Raw genomic sequence first — 22,082 nt, forward strand, 5'->3', positions numbered from 1 at the left:
TTAGATACTGTAGCATAAAATAAAAAGTAAATTAAATACACTGCATCCCACCACCCATCCAAACCCACCCTAAATCATCACAAATTTTAGACAAACCTTCGAACTAAGCCTAAACAAATAGCCCGACCTATGAAAAAAATCTACTCACTATACAATTTATTAGCAATTCAACACTAACATAATCAATTGAAGTCAAGAACCAATATTATCAAGAGAGTGGAATACATAATTTTAAAAATGCCCAAACAATTCCAACCTTTATTTTTTCGAAAACCAATATGCAATATCATAAATTAACTTTAATTTTGTACGATTTTATATTAAAATTTTGATTTAATTCAGATTTAAAAATCACTGACTACATTATCAAATTAACACCGTTTTATATTGATATATTACATACTCAACTATTACATTAATCCAATATAAAAATAAATATATATTACTTTCTTTAAATATGTATAATTAAATTAAACTCAAAGTTTTCAAATTTCATGTGCATATTGTACTAAATCAGAATTCAGGTATCAAATTGCATATTGAAACAAAATTCACATATAACTTTGATACGAGTTAAAATTACTTTTTGAGGCCTAAACTTAGCAACTATTCCCACATTGAGATCTAAATTTTTTTTTCTATCCAAGTTAAGCGTTGAACTTGACAATTATTCCCACATTAAGGATTTAAAATTTCTTTTAGTCCAAATTAATCCCTAATATTTTTGTAAAACCCCTAAAATTTAAATCCCAATACGAGAACAATTGTCAAATTCAGAAACTAACTCGGACAAAAAAATAATTCAAACCCTAATGTGAGAATAGTTGTAGAGTTTAAGACCTAACTTAGGCAAAAAAAGAAAATTTGAACCCAATGTAAAAATAGTTACCAAGTTCAAGCCCCCAAAAGCAATTCATCCTATTTGATATTCATCACTTCGTTTAGTCCATATGAAGTCACTATAAACAAAGCAAATGAAACACAAATCAAGCTATCAAATAAAATCAATTAAGAAAAAATAAAACAAAGGGGGCAAACTTGTTACAACTGGTGATAATTAATATTAGGCAAACCCAAAAAACACTGCCTAAAACAATGCCACCATTACCAACCAAATTAGTGGAAAAAAAGAAAACCCAATTTTTTTTTCATATCCTTTCTTCTCTCCCTCACTGCAAACACACCATACAAAATATTAAAAATTTACTCACACAATTAAACTCTTGGCCTTTTTATCACAAGTTGTAGACACTCTCTTGAAGTTAGTATTTTTATTTTCATTTTTAGCTTCTACATTTCATCATCTGGTCCTCCAAGCATCACCTGCAATATCACACATTTCAGAAACTTCGTAAAAAGAAAAGGGTCAAATTATGGTTTTGGTCCCTGTACAATGCTCAAATTTGAGGTTTAGTGTATGCACTTGTATAAATTGATCTTTCTGTCATTAGTTAGTCCAAATAATTAACAGCAAAGATGTAGACAATTAGGCAATGAAGAGCAGGTAGTGACCTTGGTCACCCGAAAAGGGTAAATTGGCCATGTAATCCCTTTAAAATTTATGAAATTACAAAATAATATAATGATAAAATTGCACTTTGCCTCCTCCCAACAAATTTATCATTCATTTTTTACTCTCCCTAAAGCAATTTTCAAGTTTCGCCCCTGGTTAACAGATAATTATTCCGACTAAAGAGCTGATGTGCATTTTTTTTCTTAAAAATGGTTTAACTCATCATGCTGTCATGATTTTTTTTGTTCATGTTGGAAGGAGTGTTTTTAAGGTAAATCCACATCAACAACTTAATCGAAATAATTAATGGAGTTAACTATTTGAACTAACTAATGATATTGTTAAGAGTATACCAGATAGGCCAAATTAATGTACATGGACTAAAACCCAAACTTGAGTATACCAGAGAGCCAAACATGGCAAAAATGAAGTATCAAGATAATGCATTTAACTTAGATAGCGGAATTATTCGAAAATAGAGTTAGAAACATACGCTACAGTCGAGAGCATGCTTTCGTGCAACCATGATAGCTGCATTTCTGTCTCTCTCTGATTCAAATGTTAATACGTAAGAGTGCCCTTTCCTTGGTTGCCAAAACAATGACTTGGCCGGAGCATTAGCGTCGCCTCTAGCTCCGCATAGCTTTAATTAGGAAAAGCCAAAAAAAATTATGTGAGAACGGCTAATGGTAAAAAAGTACTTAGGGAATAATAATAATAGGTAAACTATACTAGAGGTCACCCAACTATAAAAAGTAGTCTTTTTTCGGTCAGCAATTGGCTAACCTAAAAATGAAAACACCCAAAAATCCAAGATAGTTGGGTGACCAAAAGAGAAAATTAAATAGTTGAATGACCAACAAAAAATACATAGTTGGTGACTACTAATGTAGTTTACCCAATAATAAATACTTGATAGAAAGAGTAAAAATAATCACCAGCATTGATGTGGAATAGTTTTCCCTGGACTTTGTGATCCATCCTCTACAAAGCTTGATCCTCATCTTTCCGATATTGAATGAGTGAGTCGAACGTAAAGAATGATCTTGTCCATTGATCCGAGAAATGACTACCTAGAATATGACATTGTATGAAGAAACTTTGATTAGAAGTGGATGATATAAATATTCTTACCATGCCGAACGATTCTAGAATTTTACAATGAACCACTTAAGGCAAGGCTAAGGGGAAAATGCTCAAATTTTGTATCATCACCTGTCCCCAGCGATGAATATAAGTTTAAAAATAAGCTGTATGAACCCAATGGCTAATAGACCAAAACAATATCAATACATTGATTCACTAGCAAAAATTCATTTATAAATGATGATCAGAATATCACTAATGGACGAATTAATAGGAGTAATTCTATAACCGGTTGCCTGGTCTTTGGCAGCAGGAATGAAGACAAGGGGGGCGGGCAGTGGCCTTGGTCCCCCAAAAATAGTAGATTTTCCATTTAGTCCCTTAAATCTTTATAAAATTACATGTTAGTATAATGGTAAAATTGTACTTCCCTCCCCTCCCCAAATAATTTATGATTCATCTCTAGCCCCCTAAACCAATTTTCTGGTTTCGTCCCTGTTTAGTAGGAAGGCAAAGAGCAGAAGTAACTAACTGAAGAATCATTACATACATTAAATTCACTGCTGGATTTCCGCAACAGTGTCTCCACGTAGCTTGCCAAACCTGCAGCTGTAAAAGTAACTCCATCAGCATTTCTTGCTTTCATTTCTAAGCATCAAATACGCTAATGGCAAAAGCACAATCTGACATTTAGTCATAACATGCATGAATTTTAGTATAAATAAAAAATCGGAAGTCAAATTGTACATCAGAGTATAAACTAACCAGAATCAATAGGATTGGCAGTTGTTACAGAAATTTTTTGGCCATTCGAGAGAATGTCGGCCTGCAAAATTCGACCAACATCAAGTGGTTCCGGGGCGTACATTGTTTTGTTGGCACCTGATAATGGTAGAAAATTGAATCAGCTGTTGGTAAAGGATACAATGATACAGGTTATCAAGCAACAATGCATTTTCTCACACATTGAAGAGAAAAAGTATACCATTCTATATGTTAGATTCTTATGCTTCACAGGACGGAAGTAGGATACTGAGAATCTGATCAACACAGCTAGCTTAGACCTAAAGCACTACTTACAAGAAGGATGAATAGCCACCTGAACAGTAAAAGTACCATAGAAGCTCTTATACTAGGAACCAAATTGCATTTTGCCCCCCTACTTAAATAACGAGCAAATTAGTCTCTATATATTAGATCAAAGAGCAAACCACTCCTTCTGTTTAAAATTTCATCCATTTCTACTATTAAAAACTGGTCATTGTACGTTAGAATGTGGTGCACGTGACACTATTTGGTTATCATGTTAGCTATGCCAGTTTTTAACAAGAAATGGATAAATTTCTTAACAGAAAGGATCAACTAGCTCTTTGATCTAACGTACAGAGACTAATTTGCCTATTTTTGAGTGAAGGGGGCAAAATGCAATCTAGATCCTAATACAGGGCCCTCTATGATACTTTTACTGCACCTAAACTGATAAACAAGGTGGATTAGGACATTTGTGAAACTATATCAGGCTTGATGAGGGAAATAGAGAACATAGATTTTCAATGTAGGAAAATTAGTACAACTGGCATTAGGGTGACTCTTCGGTAGTATGATAGAAAGTTCATCATACAGTATGTTCTATATGGCATAATTAAATAAAGCAACTTCAGTTAGGCTAGGAGACTTCCACGTAAAGAAGAACATTCATGGAATGGATACCTGAAATTACTTCCTTTCGATTTTCATCAGAAGATAGTCGATACCACTGAATCGAAGATTGTGAAAGCGATGGAGTATTATCAGATCGAGGCTTGAGTTGCAAGCATGAACCAAGAGTTTCAGAACCATGCAAAACAAACATGCAGGATTTGTTCTCCTCTGCCCTCTTGTTAATTGCCAGCTGTAATTAACTGGCATAGATTAGAACCTCAGATATTATCATAGACTATCTTGACCATCCTACTAGCTAATATTTAATGTTCTATCGGTACTAAGAAACAACATGCCAGGAAAATGATAGTCACAACAGAACATTAACAAGGAAATACAACTTAAAACTAACCGGAGACCATTACGGAAGCAAGGAAATGAGGTAAAAGTACAGTGGAGGCCTTAGGAGTCAGATTGCGTTTTGGCCCCTTTACTAAAAAATGGGCAAATTAGTCACTATACGTTAGATCAAATAGCAAACTGGTCATTTTTGTTGAAATTTTCATCCATTTCTACTGTTAAAAACTGGCATGGCTGACAAAATAATCAGAAAATTACATGTGACATGCCACATGTACCTCATTCTGACATACAGGGACCAAGTTTTAACAGTACAAATGGATGAAATTTTTAACAGAATGACCAGTTTGCTCTTTGATCTAAAATATAGGGACTAATTTGCCCATTTTTTAGTAAAGGGGCCAAAACGCAATCTAACTCCTAGTACAATGGCCTCAACGGTACTTTTACCAAGAAATGATGGTCGAGACTTGGAACATTAGCTACCAACACCCATCAAGAGGCTCGACCAGTATGGTTAATGGAATTTATCTTCCAACATTTTGAGTTATACAGTAATATTACCAAATATTCAACTTTCAGAGAAACCAACAAGTTCCGGTATGAAATACTCCATTTCATTTTAGCTACATTTAGGTTTTGAATGAAGATTATTCAAGTTATTGAGATATTCAGTATCAAGATTCACTGCCAAGACATCTATATTTTATCATAAAGGTACTAAACAGACCTCTTTCTGAAGCTTTACTGAGAATATTGTTTTTTCTCGAATTTGAGCTCTGAGAGCACGAAGTTCATGCTCCATATCCATCACCTGAAAACATAACATGAATTGCAATGATCCAAAGCTGCCATTATATCGCAACCATATATATTTAACAATAAAACCCACTTACTTAACCACCCATGTAAATGTAGCCAAGGAGCATAAATATAGTAATTGAAAACTTGAAATATACTGAAAACAGTTGACTGTAATCTTTGAAGCATAGCTAGCCTTAAATCATTAATGTGAGGCTATATTATCAAAAGCACATCCATATTTTCTACAACCGCATTTCAATTACAAGACCTACGAGACATACTAACGCACCTTACTAGGCTGATGCATGAATTTAATTCTTCTGGCCTCTTGAACTTCCTCTACTAGTTCCTCAACCTCCTGCAAGAGATAACATCAAAGGTGAATATAGTACATACCATTCAATACAAATATCAGTAGTTCTCACACTACTCTCGATATTAGTTGGATGCAAGTACATAAAGAAAAATAAAGAGTCTAGGTACGTAGAGTTTAGTTAAATACAAGCCACATTTCCCAACATGTGTACGAAGAGTGTTATTATTTAGTCTGAATTTACGGTCTAAAATAGCACCCGACTAGACACAGTGCCAAGTAATAATTAAGAGCAACTTAGAGTAGTTATGCTATGTGCTATGTCTAGTTGGACTATTTACTTGGCATCAAAAGTAAGACCAAAAAAAAATTTCCATGTCTGAAACCGGCAAACTAGGGAGGAAGTAAACCTGTGTCTTTTGAGAATTTTCTGGATTCTTTTCTTGCTCGTCGAGGGCCTCTCCGAATCGTTGCACAACAGCCCTAGCACTTTCAATTTCAGCACAAGCAAAAGATTTTTCTTGATTGACCAACTTTTTAGCATCTTCAGAAGCCTGGAGATATAAAGGAACAAATTTGATTCGGTAAGACAATCCTTCAAAAAGAAAAGGCAAAACTGCAAGCTCCCGAAAAAGGCTGATCTTCATTTGAGACATCAAGAGAAAGAAACACAATTCAAAACTCGACCGCGGTGAACTGACCTGTTTGAGGAAGTTTGCTAGTTTTTTCACTTCAAACTTCTCCTGAATCAATTCACCTTCTTTTTGGGTCAATTTAACCGCCAATGCCTCGACCTACATGTTCCAAAAAGGATAGTTATAGCCAAAAAAAACTCATGGTGTACAATGTCTTGAGTGGTAAGAAATACCATCGAGATCATAGCAGAAAGAAAACATGACAATTTGGCATGAATATGAAGGATGCTTGATGTGGCTTTATGCTTTTTACATTATATCATAACAAGGGTTGCATAACTGGAACACTACACTTTGACCTGCTCGAAATTGTGAACAAAACCATAGCTACTTATGATAAATATATGATGCATTAAGCTTCAAACAAAGAAAAACTTTAGTGAAATATAAAAACGATAAGGTGAAACATGCTAACCATAGAGATAGCTTTCTCTACATCTTCTTTGTTTCTCCCGGCCATTCGACCTCTCAAAGATTCTAAGGCGTCTCTAAGTTTCTTCAAAAGAACATGCCCCTCCAAAGAAGCAACCTCTCTAAGCTTGGCCTAAATTACACGAAAACAAAGCATTATTCACTATATCATCCATTGTCAAGGAGACAGATAGGGATATCATTATTAGGAAAATGCATCGAAGAAAAGAGTTAAACCTCATCGGCAAATTTTGCAGCAGCGGTTAAGTTCTTGTCAAATTTACTAGCAAGGTCACGAACTGAGAGTCGCTTGTGCTGCTTGGACAATTGTGTTGTTTCCCTTTCAACAACCTCCTTTAGCGACGGACCGCTGTTATCCCCTCTTGGCTCCTCCAAAATCTGATTATCAGGTCCTAATTTATACTTCGGAAAGTGGTCCGAAGCAAAGCTCACATCAGCTGAAACAGCCACAATCGACTCTTTCAGCATTGTTTCGTCGATATCGGGACTTATCTTTGTCATCTTTAGGTCAATTAGCTCTGCTCATGTATATAAACACAAAGGAAGCAACCTTATGATCAGAGACCTCAAACAAGACACTAAAAGAACAGATCTTAAAGCATAAATAATCTTACAAAATACCATGAATAATACATGCATAAATACATATATGAGCCTAAACATGGCTAGTTAAATCTTGCATTTAGTAACACCTTCAAGTACCAAAAAAAGCTCAAATCAAGCAAATGAGACACAATCAACTCAACCAAAAAGGAGATTATAAAAAAACAAATTAAAAAAAGAACATAATACTCAACGAATTAAAAGCAAAATAGAAAGCTACATAAATCTAAATGGTTTTCCACAGATCCAAATAAGCAGTTACCAAGTACTAAAGTTCAGCTACAACCAACATTTGTACATTTCACAACAAATAAAGCAAAAAAAAATCTAAAGAAAAAATGATGAATAACAAGGCTGATATCATATTTTTCCTTCTTTTGCAATAATAGTAAAGGTATATATCTTATTTCCCTTTATAGACTGCAACTATAGTCTTCTTCTTCTTCTTCATTTTCTTTTCTCTTTTACTTACAAAAGCAGCTAACCTATATATATATATAATCTCAAACCACATTCCAATAAATTTCCAGCCCACATTTTCATTTCTCCAAAAACAACACCCCAACATTTAAAAGAAATACAAAGAAAAGCATAAAGCAGCAAAATCTCAGAAAGAACAAAAAAATATGAAAATGGTAAAAAAACCAGCATAAACCAACAAGTTTTTTTTTTAATATGAACAATAACAAAAATGAAAATGCAAAGAAAACCCAAATTAAAAATTTGATATGACATACAGGTTGTGTTGTAGTTTTAGAATAATGTAGCCTCAAAAAAATGTGTGTGAAGAGCAAAGCAGAGAAAAGGGACAGAGGAGTTGAAAGCTTTCTAATAACAAGTGAACATGGTGTTAAAAAGAGAGAGAGAGAGAGAGAGAGATTGTTGAGCTTCTGTTATTAGCTGAAGTAGCTGCAAATTTGTGGGTTAAACACAGAAAATGATGAAGAAGATGAAGAACAAAGAACAAAGAAGAAGAAGAGGAATCTGCAAATGGGGGTGTGTTGGGGTTGATTTTTGGAGGTCTTGGAGAAATGCTTTTCCTTCCTTTCTTTCTTTTTTTCTAAAAGGAAAAGACTCTGAAAAATAAATAATAATTATAATAATAAAGAAAAGAAAGGGAAAGAGTGAAAGAGAGAGAGTCATAGAGAGAGAAAGCTTTTCTTCCTTTTCTGGTGGTATAATCGAATCGAGCCGAATTTAATTAATAACGGGTAAATTATACGGATAGTTATTCGATTATTGGATTTGACACAAAAGATACAAAAATCGAGTCAAGCCAATTTTAATTAATAATAGGTAAATTATACCGATAGTTATTCGGTTATTGGTGATTTGTCACAAAAGATACAAAAATCGAGTCGAGACGAATTTAATTAATAAGGGTAAATTATATTGATAGTTACTCAACTATTGATAATTTTTCATAAAAGTTATAGAACGGTAATTTGGGTTATTTGATTTTGTTTCTTATTAAAAAAAATTGGCATAATTTTTCATTGAGTGACTTTTTTATTTAAAAAGTTTAAAAATAAATTTATTAATTATTTTTTTCATAAATATACCAATAATGGAAACACCAAAAAAAAACCAAGTTTCCTCGTCTTTTTAGATTTAACATTCAATATCACGAAAAATAGTAAAACTGTAAAAAAAATACCAAATTACATAATGTGTAAATGTTTAGGGTTGGACTTTTTTAGAATTAAATCAAAATTGATATAATGTATAAATGTTGAGGGGTTAAAGTTACTATTATGTCAAATTTAAAAAGCTCTCACCTCATCTTTTCATTCGACATTTAACGATTGATGACCTAAAATGAAAAATTGATTAAATGATTGACTATTTTATAACTTTTCACAGTTGGGTGATCAATAATAATTTTTTTATTTCCCAATAATAAATATATAAAAGAAATTAGATATTTGATCATTTTTAAACTCTACTTGTGAAATTGAAAAATACAATATCGATGTACCAAATACTAACCCGTTTAATAAATAATATAAATAAAAATTCATAAACTACTAAAATAAAGTGTTAAAAACATCGAAGATGCTCAAAAATTACCGAATCAAACTGAAATAATTTATGAACATGCATGTCCCAATTGCATCTTAGTGAAATAGTTAACATATGTCGTAAGTTTTTGTACTTTTTATAAAGTTAAAATTTAGTCATTATACTTTTATTTTTAAGAATTGAATCTTTTTATTTTTTTTTAATTTTAAATTTTAGTTCAACTGTTGAAACTGTTAAGATTATTTTGTAAACTTTAAGTTCATTACAACGTCATTTTTAATTGCATTGCTATAAATTGAATTTTTTTTATTTCAAAATATCGCACCAATAATTTAATAATATTAACTATAAGACCTACATTTTTTAAATCTAAAAAATTAAAGGACTAAATTTTAAATTTGTAATGCTTATAATATATTTTAACGATAATTTAAGAGCATAAATGTCCCAATTGCATCTTAGTGAAATAGATTGATTGAGTTTTTTTTTTAATTATTAAAGTAAAATAAAGGTGAATAAAATATTATAATTATAATAGTTCTAAAAAAAAATGATGCCATGGCCACGCGCTGGTCCCATTTGGTTGTTTGACTCAGCTTTTGTCCGGCAGCAGACTCAGTCACTCGGACCACTCCTTTTGTACGTTTTTATTCGGACATTAGTTGTCACTTGTACTAATACCCTTCTCTTTTCTTTTTTTTATAACTAGATTTGGTAGAATTTTAAATATTTTTTAAAAGGGTTTATTATTAGGAATATTTTATATCTGCCGATTGAGTTTTAGCTCGTTTGATATGAATATTGTTATCAATATAAAAGGATTAGGCATTGTGTCAAAAAAATAGATAAATTACACATAAAAGCCCTATTTTTTAAAATTTACCGAAATAGGCCTGGTATTTTATTATTTACCGGAATGGGCCATTTTCCCCGAAATCGCGTCCACGTCAGCGCGATGTCAGGGGACGTGTCAGCAAATCGCATCCTTGTAGGCGCGATTTGTGTCCACGTAAGCAAAGCGCGCTGATGTGGACGCGATTTACTGACACGTCCCCTGACATCGCGCTGACGTGGACGCGATTTCGAGGAAAATGACCCATTTCGATAAATAATAAAATACCGGGCCCATTTCGGTACATTTTTAAAAAATAGGACTTTTTTTGGTATTTTGCCCAAAAAAACCAGATATGATCAAAGCCTACAATAAGTTTATTCAAAAAAATATTTTATAACTATAGATATATTTTCAAGTAATTATAGAGTATAATAAAACTCATTTACGATAATTTATTAAGATTAGATAATTACGCATCATAATTATGGATGGTGAAATCAAGAGCTCTGTCAGCTTAAAATGAGAAATTGTTATTTTAGTTTCCGAAAGTTTATAAAATCTTAAATTAATGTATCATAAAATTATAGTTTAGCCTTTCAAAAAAAATATTAAAATCTCAATTTAGTATTTTTAAAACTCATAACTTAATCTCGGTCCCTCTTAAAAAAAATTCTGCCTTCGCCTCTGAACGGGCTTAAACTTGAATGTGCAAGGACAGAAGGAGGATTTAAATTAATATTAATATTATTGAATAAATTGATAAAAAGTTCGATGCTTTTTAAGTAAAATTTTAAGTTCGAGTCTTGTAAATAAAAATAATAATAAAAGAGTCTTATTTCCCAATTTAATGATATGTTTAGTTAAAATTCAATGTCACATCATGGAATCTATGTAAAGATTAGTTTAGTTGTGCCACAAACGGCTCTGGATTGTTTTTGTTTGGATGATTATAACATTAATTAGGGTTAATATATATAAAGGTACCTAAAAAATATCACTTTTAACTTACAATTAATTACATTTCATTAAAAACAAAGTAATGATGGGTGAAAAAAAGGGAATTTCACCTCATTTGTACTTTACCACATCGCCCATAAGGATAAAAATGTAAGTATATCTATTGACATGGTACTAGGGATGGTAAAATTCGAACTATTTTATTAATATTAAATCGATTCGTTCCAAATGAAGCGAGCATTTTGTTTTTAAAGTGGGTGAGGTGCGAGTAGACCTATCCATGGGCCGGGTGGCCCGGCCCGACTCGACAGCCCGCCCGAAATATGGGAGGGTTCGGGTAAAAATATAGGCTCGAAATATGGGCTTGGGCAAAAAAACGAGGCCCGTTTAAAAAATGGGCCGGGCTCGGGCTCAATTTTTTTGGCCCGAGCTCGGCCCGGCCCGAATATAATAAATATATTTTTTTATTTTTTTATTTTAAAATACTTTAAAAATATTTTTTATTTTTAAAATATTTTTTGTGTTTATTAAAAATCGGGCCGGGCCAGGCTCGGACTTATTATTTTTTCCCGGGCCGGGCATGGGCAAAATTTTAGGCCTATATTTTGGCCCGGGCCCGAGCCTAATAGGTGGGCCAAAATTTTTCCGGGCCGGGCCGGGTCTAGGTGCGAGACAAGATGGGACTGATTTTATTTTTTGAACTGTAATAATAAACCGATTATGTTAATTGCTCACCACACCTTGATCCTTCCAATAAAGTTACCATTTTGTCCTTTTCTATATAATTATTAAAATGACAAAGATGTAAAAAAAAAAAAAAAAAAAAGCTATACCATATTTCTAATTTATGTTTAAATAGTTGTTTGTCAAAAATCAAAATTAAAGTGAGACGGACTAAGTAGAATTTGACGCATCAACGATTCGTGAATATGGACGCTCGTAATGGTACGAAACGAGTGATGGAACAAAAACATACCACCCATGGAGTGGTAGTACCATCCCTAGACAGTAAAGCGTGGTGGGTGTCATAATCAGAGATCAAAGGTTTATTTCGATTGCATGTATGTTAAAATATTAGAATATCGCCGATCCCTTACAACACAAATGTAATAGCTTCTTATAATCAAGCTCACTATTTTGCTCGAGATTTACTTTTTGCACATTCTACAGTATGATTTAGCTGCATTGTAATTCTATTTTCAGCATCCAGTTGATACCTAATTCCGGGTTTAAACTTTAAATAATCTCTATCATTTCCGTAAAAATAAATAAAATAAAATAATAATTAGGTAGGTGGTCTTATTATCACGTATTAAGCAACTATCATTATCAAAAATGTCATATTACATAAACGATAAACCCAACCAACTTTTTAATTTTTGGTGGTTACCGGTAAGTAACCAACCGTTTGCTCATTGTCTTAAATCTTGAGTTTAACACAATCAATCCTTTTTTTTAATCATAACTTTTTTCAATAATGAAAAATATAATGTATTTAGTTCATCAATTTGGGTTTTTAAATATTTTAAGAAAAATTGCATAAAAGTATATCAACTTGTATTTGGATGGATTATAAACAAAGATTTTGATTAATCTGAATTTGAACTTAGCCTATCTATTCAATTAAATCAATGTCGATTAAAATCAATTATAATTTATGTTAAGTCTGTCAGTTATCAGTTATTAAAATTTATAATTGAACTCGGAATACGTAATAGGTATGGCGGGTGGTGCGATCCGAGGTGCATTTGGCTCGTGGTGCTTGGGATTTGTAAGGAATATTAGGATGTGCAGTGCTTATAAGGCGGAACTTTGGGGGATCCTTGATGGCCCCTGAGCAAGTTTGGGAGTGTGGTTATCGTGACGTGTTATTAGAAACAATTTGTTTGGAAGCGTTGCATCATGTTAAGGGTACGTTGATGATAAATCAGTCAGGCTCGTATGAAATTCGTGCCATTTGAGACTTGTTGCATCGAGATTGGGATATTGATAGTAGGCACGTGTATCGAGAATGTAATAGGATGATTGATTGCTTACCAAAGGCTGCAGAATGAATGATTATTGGCTTTTACTTTTGGTCCCAACCTCCTAATTTTGCTTTAAATATGCTGCATGAGAATGTTACTGGTCTATCTTTTCCTAGATTGATTGTTATGTAATAGCTTATACCGTCCTTTTTAATAAAAAAAAATTATAACTAAGCTGACCAGCTTAACTAGTATACAATATTGTTTTTCATCAATTTTAAATATATTTTATAATAAATAAAAAGCAAGTCGATTAATTGACTTAATCAGTTGAACCAGTTGACATTAAATCAAACTGGACAAATCAATTAAGCTCTCAGTTAACATTGGATATTGTCGATTAAATCAATTAAGTTCAAAAAATCAAACAAGCTAATCAGAAAAATTGGAAGTAGGCCCCTAATCACACCTACCTCAAGTAATGTTTTCAGAACTGTACTAACGGTCGAATCAATCAGATCACCAGTTCTCAACTCGAACAGGTTGCTCGATTCATTTGAATACATTATTAAAAAAATATAAAAAATTTTAAAAAACAAAGAAATCAATTCATCTATCGATTCAACCGATTCACGAGTCAGCCAATCCAACCTCTTATTCCAAACCGATACCTCGACCAATTCCCGATCAAATTGATCAGTCCAATTTACTTAATTCGAGTGCATTGAAGCGCATTATCCTCCTATTTATAGGAAGGATAAATAAAATTAATTTTCGATATAATAAACAATTATATAAACTACATTTATTTGCAAACTTTTGAACTTCCTTCTTCCACACTTTAGGAGATAAAAATATATTATTATAAGATTGACTAACATTTAATATCAACCCACCAACAAAAAGATTCCTCATTTTATGTTATATATTTGATTAAATTTTATTTTTTGGGGGGAGAAGGTAGGGATTAGTATGTATATATAAATGTTATAAAATGATTTAAAATTATTATTTTATTATTTAAAAACTATGTTTAATAATATAATTCATATTTAAATATCCATATCATTGTTAATTATTAACCCATCAACGAGTCTCAATTTAATTGTAAAGTTACTAAAAGCTCATTCATTTTATAAAGTAACAAATATTATATCGAGGATATTTATAATTTTTTATATATTTTTAATAAATTAAAAAATTACATACATATTATGAGAATCAATTTTAAATTTTAAATTATTTTTTAAGTTATCTTTTTATGAATTCTTAATTAATAAAATAGGGCTATTTTTATATTTTAAAATCGTATAATATTTTAAAATATAATTTTTAGTCGATTGAGTGTTAGCTCGATTGTCATTAGTATTGTTGCCAATATAGGAATACGTGAGATCGATTGCACTAAAACGTATTAGAACAAAAAAAAATCATTAAAAAATACTATTCACTGAAAAATGTATCATTTGATTAACATTAAAAATAATAATTAATAAAGGAAGAGCGTGATAGCAAAGTAAGGATTAAATTATAAAGTTGAAATGATGGGCGGGGGGTTATGTTAAAGTTGAAAAATAAATTTAATTAAGCAAGGGTGGGACCTGTTTCGCAGGGAAGCAAAACTTTAATTGGATAAACTTAATTGTCCCTTGGGCTAATCATTGATAAACAGTTGTAAAAGCCATGGAATGGAAAGGCATGATTATCGCTAACCAAACATGGCCCTACCAATCCCTAAAGTTCCTTCCTAATCCTATACCCTATTACCTTTTTTCCCCACCAACCACTTCCATTCCTTTAGTCCGTATATTCTCTCCTTCTCATGTGTTGGGAGTTTTTCGAGGTTTTCAAAACTCGATCACTGGTCGAATCAATCGAATTATTATTTTTCGATTCATTCGGTTCAATTAAATTAATTATTAATAAATTAAAAATAGAGAAATTCGATTCAATCGATTCGTAGATCAATTAGTCTAACTCATTGTTTCGAATTGATACCCCTGTTGGTTCCTAGTCTAACCGGTCTAGTTCGGTTCATAAAACATTTGAGTTTTTTATAGGTTAAAATTCTATTTGGCATCTAAATTTTGGGGGGAGGGGTCTAATTTGGTACCTGAGTTTGGTTTCAATGTTTAATTTGGTACTCATACTAAACATCATGTGGCCCAAAGAATGTTACTTAATCGGGGAAAAAACTAATATACCAAATTGAATATTGAAGTCAAATTAAGGTATTTAACAGGGGAGATAAAATCTCAAGTATCAAACTGGGAAAAACCACTTAGGTACCAAATTGAACATTAAAGCCAAATTTAAGTACTAAATTATATATAACCCTTTTTATAGGGACGAAGCTAAAATTTTGGCTTACTATATTATTTGGTATTCAAGTTTGATTTTTTTCTATTATGGTGTTTGTAATTTTTCTAATATTAAATAAAAGTGTGAAACTTTGGTACCAGATGATGTGTTAAGCCTAAAAATTTTATATTAAAGAGCTTAAATTAAAAAGTGAATAAATTTTATTTTTTACGGTTTATGTTTGCGGCTTGTGATTGTCCTTTCAACAATACCGTTTTTAAAGTTTAAATTTACATTCTCTTCTTGAGATTGTAATATATTTTATCATTATATTCAATATTTATTGATAAAATAAAAATGATATGTTATTTTGAAAAAATACAAATCAAGGGAAAAAGATTTCTTTTTCCTATAAAAAAATTAACATTTTAATATACATTTAAGGAAACACTGAAATTAAACCAAAATTAACTTTATTTGTTAATAAAGGAATAAAAATCAAACTAGGATTTTTGTGAATAATTTACATTAAAATACTTTATTTAGGAACCACGATACATGGTGTAGATTTAGATATTTAATTTGTTTATCTTTTATTTTTCGGATAATATTTAGGTCCTTATAAATTTTTAAATTAATAATTATAAAATTACATTTTAGCCCCAAAATTATAAAAATTGATTTAATCATTTAAAAATTATGAAGATATAGGCTATTAAAATGGTAAAATTATATATTTACCATCATAAAAATATACAATTTAATTCAGATCCCCCCAAAGAAAATTTCTGACTTCACCCTTGGATACCGGGATTCTAACTACTATATGTCATAGATTCGAAACAAATGCAAATATTAAGCTTTTAATATTCGAAACAAATTCCATGTGGATAATAAATGGATTCATGTTTTAAAGCATATTTATATATTCAAATTTTTAAAAACAAAAAATATATATCAAATCCGTTATCATCAGGGGCGAAGTCAAAAAAATTTTAGGGGTCGAAATTAAATTGTATTTTTTTATGATAATAAAATACAATTTTACCATTTTAATAGCCTATATCTTTATAATTTTCAAAGGATTAAATCAAGTTTTTATCATTTTTGGGGGGCAAAGTGTAATTTTACCATTAGTAATTTAAAATTTTATAAACTATAAAAGGACCCAAATAGAAAAAAATTTATTTCAGGGGAGGTCGGGCTTGCCAACCCCCCGAATTCACCACTATTTTGAGAACCAGAATGATCAGTTAGACAAAAAATTGACCGGAGTATTGGTTTGGAAAAATAGATTGAACCGATTCAATTTAGTTGATTCGAGTTAAAAAAAAACTGAGTAAAACAAAATTTTCTATTTTTTAATATATACTTTTATTAATTTAGTCACTTGAGTCGGACAAAATTAATTAAACTGATGATCTGATCGATTTAATCGTAAATAACGCTGTGAATACCTAATTATAATCACTAAATTTCCCTAGAAACCTAGTAAGCAAAACCCATCCATGAATACATCCGATAATGAACTTAGAAACGTCGTGATAGTGAGTCCCATCGAAAGCAATTGCCAAAAACATGGGGTGGGTTTCCTTCCATTTTTTAGCTTACAGATCTCACACAAATTAAAAGCTAGGTTTAGATGGTCATGACATGATGGGTCATACATATCATGGTTGTCAATATCTTCTTTTTCCTTTTTTTTCCCTTTTTTCACATTTTTTTTTTACTTTTGAAAGCAATTATTATGAATGTTGAAAAGTGGTAACCCTAGTGCCATGCATTAGAGGTAGTATTATACGTGTTTATATATTAAGAGCCGGATTGTGTTCGGTTTATTCTACTTTAAAAAATAGATAAATTAGTTTTTGTATATAAGATAAAAAAGTAAATTAGTCATTTTTTTTTTAATTTTCATTTATTTGTACTGTGAAAAACTGGCGTGTTTAATGAAATAATCAAAAAGTGACAAGAGTGTATCACGTGTACGTCATGCTAACATACATAGACTAATTTTTAACAGTAGAAATAGATTAAATTTTTAATAGGAGGACCGTTTTGCTCATTGATCTAATGTAAAGGGACAAATTTTTCCGTTTTTTGAGTAGAATGGACAAAATGCAATATGATGGCCATCATGGTACTTTTACATGCATTAATATTATCTTAAATTGTCCTAAAGGGTACCAAAAATAATTTTTTTTAACTTTTAGAATTAGAAATAAATTGACAGATTTTGTAAATATTGAGGGTTAAATTTTTTATAATTAGAATTAAAATGATAAATCTTGTAAATATTGATGCCTAAATTTGTTGGATTTTTTATGTTCAAGATCAAATTAATAGAATGTATAGATATTAGAGGGTTAAATTTATTATTGAGCTAATAAAAAAGGTCCACGTCAGTTTTCTGTCACTCATCTAGCAACAACTGATAAAAAAAGTAACTGAAATATTTAATTTAAAAAAATTGAGTAACCAAAACAAAAGAAAAACATAATGATTATTTTTATAATTTACAATTTTTTTATACACCTTTTTTTGGGTTTTGAAAGCAATTATTATGAATGTTGAAAAGTGGAGTTTGAGGTACTGTAATCTTCCCTTTCTCTAGAGGAAATTTTGCTTTCCCCAAAGGCAATTTTGCCCTAAAGGGGTACCCCAGTTTCATGCATTAATGTTATTTTACATTGTTGAACACACTCACATGCATCGTCTGATATTAAGTTCAAGTCGAGTTGAATTAAGTTTGTATATGAAGAGATCTGATTCAGATTGGCCAATTTTTATTATAGGTCATTGTATTTCGCATAAGTAGTAGATTTAGTTTTTATACCTTTTAAATTGATTAATTTAGTTAAAATATTCTCTAAATCCCTATACTCTTCATAGACTTGGAACTTAGTCCTTTGATTTCGGATTTAAAAATATAAGTCCGATTGTTAACATTATTAAAAGTCTTTTGTTAAATTCATGTTTATTATAAACGCTATTTTATTGGTTACATGGTTACCAAGTGAGTTTTTTTTTCATTATTTTAAAATTATCACACCAACAAATTAAACAAAATAATTTTAAGGGTGTCAATAATTGGACTTAGATTTTTAAATTCGAAAAATAGAGGGACCAAATTCTAAATGTTCGAATATTATAAGGACTTGTAGCATATATTTTATCGGCTAATTTTAGTCATTGTACTTTCTGAATTTTAAATTTTCAGTCTAGACCCAAAACAATAGTTGTTAAATCCGTTTGGTTAAACTCTACTGTTTATATTGTATTATTATAGATTTAGTCCATATTTTCCAAATTGATTTTTCTTAGCCCTTATATTTTTTGAATTTGAAAATTTTAGCATTAATGCAAAATGGCAACCGTTAAATCTATTGACTAGCTTATTGTGAATAATATGTAGAAACAACAAGCTAGCATAGCATCGTACATGTGATAATATATTTGCAGTATAATATTTCAAAAATAGTAGAACTTGATTTAATAAGTTTAACAATTACAGTTTGGTCAGTGCTAAAATTACAAAATTGAAAAAAATGACAGACAAAAAAGGGTCAAATTAACTATAAGGATTAAATCTATAACTTACACATAGTACAGGGACTAATAACAGAATTTAACCATTGAATTTTGATAGAATTAATATACATAGTGTTATGAAGATAATTAAAATGCAATATTTTGGGTTTAATTTTATTTTTAGGTATTGTATTTTTTCAAAATTTGAAATTTAGTCTTGCTTTTATTTCGAAATAAAGTCCAACTAATAACACTATCAATGGATTTCCATTAAATTTAAATACGTGGAATTAAGTATTCGAAGTTATTATTTAAAATTTAAAGTCCAGTTGATAAAACAATCATATTCAAATTTAACGTAAATTAGATAATCGTGTTAAGAGACTAAATTCTTATAATTAAAAGTAGAGGGGAAATTTTAAAATTTCAAAGAGTACAAGGGCTAGGGGGCATAAATAGACCTTTTATATATTATTTTTGATGTTATCATCTATGAATATAGCCATTCAATTAAGTCCACAAAGTTTAAATCAATAAAAAAACACTAATTTTACGGATTATTATTTATTGGGTATACTTTTTGTTAAAATATTTCATAAGAAAAGTTAAAAAATTTTAAAATTTTGATATTAAGCAAATTGGTCCTCATAAAAAATTGGAGCAATTTAATCCCTCTCAATTTTGAAAGTGAGCAACTAATGATAATTAATTGCAATACAATTGACTAAATATTTTCACCAATTTTCTCAATATTGAAATCTAGAGGGACCAAACAAAAATTTTCACCATTTTTTTAAACCATTTTATGTCTAAAAATCCAAATAAGCAGGGGAGCAGTGAAGGGCGGAAGGAGAAAGCTTGGGTTCCTCGGTTAAATGAAATAATAACATTTTCAGTCCCTCATAATTGTCAACAATTTAACTAAAGCTATTTTAAAATGAAAATTTTAGTTTTAGTCCCTAAATTTTATATTTTTCTTTTCACACTTAACACCAAATTCCGAACTTTGGCCCCACAAATAATTTACCTAGTTCATTCATACGTGTACAGAATCTTTTCACGATTTCTACATAAGGATTGATGACTTTGTGAAAAACAAAGTCTATAGATCACAAGATAATAGTACCATTCATAGTAAATAATAAATTGATTAGGACTTGTATTAAAATTTATATTTTTATAATGATTGTGAATTTTTTTATTGTTTATTGAGAAGTTTTCAAAATGTTATTTACTGAAAATGGAGGTCTTGTTCTTTTATTGTCCGATATTATTTTTGACGAGAGGTTTTGTCTCTTTACATTTCTGTTCTTAAAGAATTGTCAGGTCTACAAAATGAGAGCATCTCGTTCGATATCTAAGAAAACAAACCTTACGTTCAAACACATTTTTTATAGCATATAGGTAGGGATGAAGTTGGTTCGGTTCGATTGGATTTTTCAAACCATCCATCATAATTCGATTCAATCCTCAATTTTTCGTACTAAATTTTGATTTTTAGAATTATTTTGACAAAATAAGTTTCAAATATTTTTTAATCTAAATAAAAAAAAATAAAGTAAATGAAAAATAATCAATATTTTTTATATAATATTTTTAAATATATATTTTGTATATAGAATTTTAAGTTATTTTTGGTATTTTAAATAAAAACAATTTTTTACATTATAAAAACTAAAATCATTTATAAATTAAATAAAAAAATACATTTGGTTTGAGTAAACGATTTTTAACTTATATCTCAAAAATTATCCAAAATACATCATTTATAATCTATTTTCGATTTTATGACAATGTTACTCGTCCAAGTGGTACCCAACTTGTACTCATGCCTCGTTTAAGACATAGGTACAAACCAATTACAAACTCTTCAAATTTTTCAATAGTTCGTATGATCAGGTACCTCACAGTGTGCTCTCACTCTACAAATCAAGGTTTACAAAAACTAGATCAGTGGTCAAACTGTTTAGTTCATCGGTTTGTCAGTCCAACCAATTTGATCAATCCATCCAATTTGATTAAATAACCATGAAAAAATATTAAAAATTCGATTGAATTGGTTTGTATCAATTCCCAAGTCAATCAATCAAATACCTTTCTCCGAACCAGTTATTAGTCTAACCGATCTGACCGACCAATCTTATCTAATTCAAACAACCATGTTGCAAACTTGTTACCTCTTCAAGTGCGACAGTCGAGAGACGAAATCCTCATACAAGATAATACCAGACTTATTGAAGAGTCTATCAACTCCGAGTGAATGACAATTTGTAAACTTAGCCCGTGGGTTACTAAGCACATGGTAGGGTCAAAAAAACAAGAGCTTTTATTGTGTGCCCCAACGTAATAAATAATGCGCCTTTTGCCCCCTTGTTATTGTCCAAACCGTGATTTTAGATGCGGCCAATATAAAATAAATACACAATAAAGACATAAATTCGGTAAAAATACTGTAAAATTTTATATATTATGAGTTAGATTATATTTCATTTTTTATTAAAAAATTAAAAAATTAATATTTATACGTTAAATCGAATAGCTAATTGGTTATTGTATTAAAAATTCTATTTTTTTTATTGTTAAAAATTGATCTCTGTACTCTGGTATGTCATGTGTTTTCTGTTTAGTTATTCCGCCAATCACATCAGTTTTTAACGATACAGAAGAATGAAATTTTTAACAGAAATGACCTATTTGCTCTTTAATTTAACGTACATTAACTAATTTACTTATTTTTTTAAATTAAAAAAGAACAACTTGACTTCTATTACAATGATCTCAATGATACTTTTACCTTAAAAATAAATATAATACAAATTATTTTAATATATTAAAATAAAGAACATGATAAAATACTGCAAGTTAGGTTTGGTTCAGATACTTTTGAATTTTTTTATTTTTTATTTAATAATCTCATTATAGTTTCCGATCATATCTGTTTTTTTTTACACAATACTTAAAACTACCCATAACTCATCCTCAACCCATTAATAGAAGGATAATGTATTTCAGTGCACTTAAA

General features: G+C 30.3%; 1 protein-coding gene across 2 annotated transcripts; it reads right to left on the reverse strand.

Moving 5' to 3' along the window:
• Window positions 1-539: 539 nt before the first annotated feature.
• LOC121223513 (stomatal closure-related actin-binding protein 3) lies at window positions 540-8,630 on the reverse strand. 2 transcript variants are annotated; one of them, XR_005920823.1, is made up of 14 exons: window positions 8,185-8,630; window positions 7,061-7,362; window positions 6,828-6,956; window positions 6,419-6,511; window positions 6,128-6,271; window positions 5,694-5,762; window positions 5,331-5,414; window positions 4,310-4,490; window positions 3,365-3,481; window positions 3,150-3,208; window positions 2,452-2,586; window positions 2,007-2,156; window positions 1,212-1,323; window positions 540-959 (listed from the first exon to the last, which is right to left on the reverse strand). XR_005920823.1 is itself a non-coding variant. In XM_041105085.1 (13 exons), the coding sequence occupies exons 2-13, from the start codon at window positions 7,343-7,345 to the stop codon at window positions 1,291-1,293; spliced, it is 1,479 nt and encodes a 492-aa protein (XP_040961019.1). In that variant the 5' UTR covers window positions 7,346-7,362; window positions 8,185-8,630; the 3' UTR covers window positions 976-1,290. The 2 variants fall into 2 exon arrangements, 1 of the variants encoding a protein (XP_040961019.1); XM_041105085.1 differs by lacking the exon at window positions 540-959 and having other exon boundaries at window positions 976-1,323.
• Window positions 8,631-22,082: the final 13,452 nt, after the last annotated feature.

This window comes from Gossypium hirsutum, chromosome D11, assembly GCF_007990345.1.
Source record: "Gossypium hirsutum isolate 1008001.06 chromosome D11, Gossypium_hirsutum_v2.1, whole genome shotgun sequence".
Taxonomy (NCBI): domain Eukaryota; kingdom Viridiplantae; phylum Streptophyta; class Magnoliopsida; order Malvales; family Malvaceae; genus Gossypium; species Gossypium hirsutum.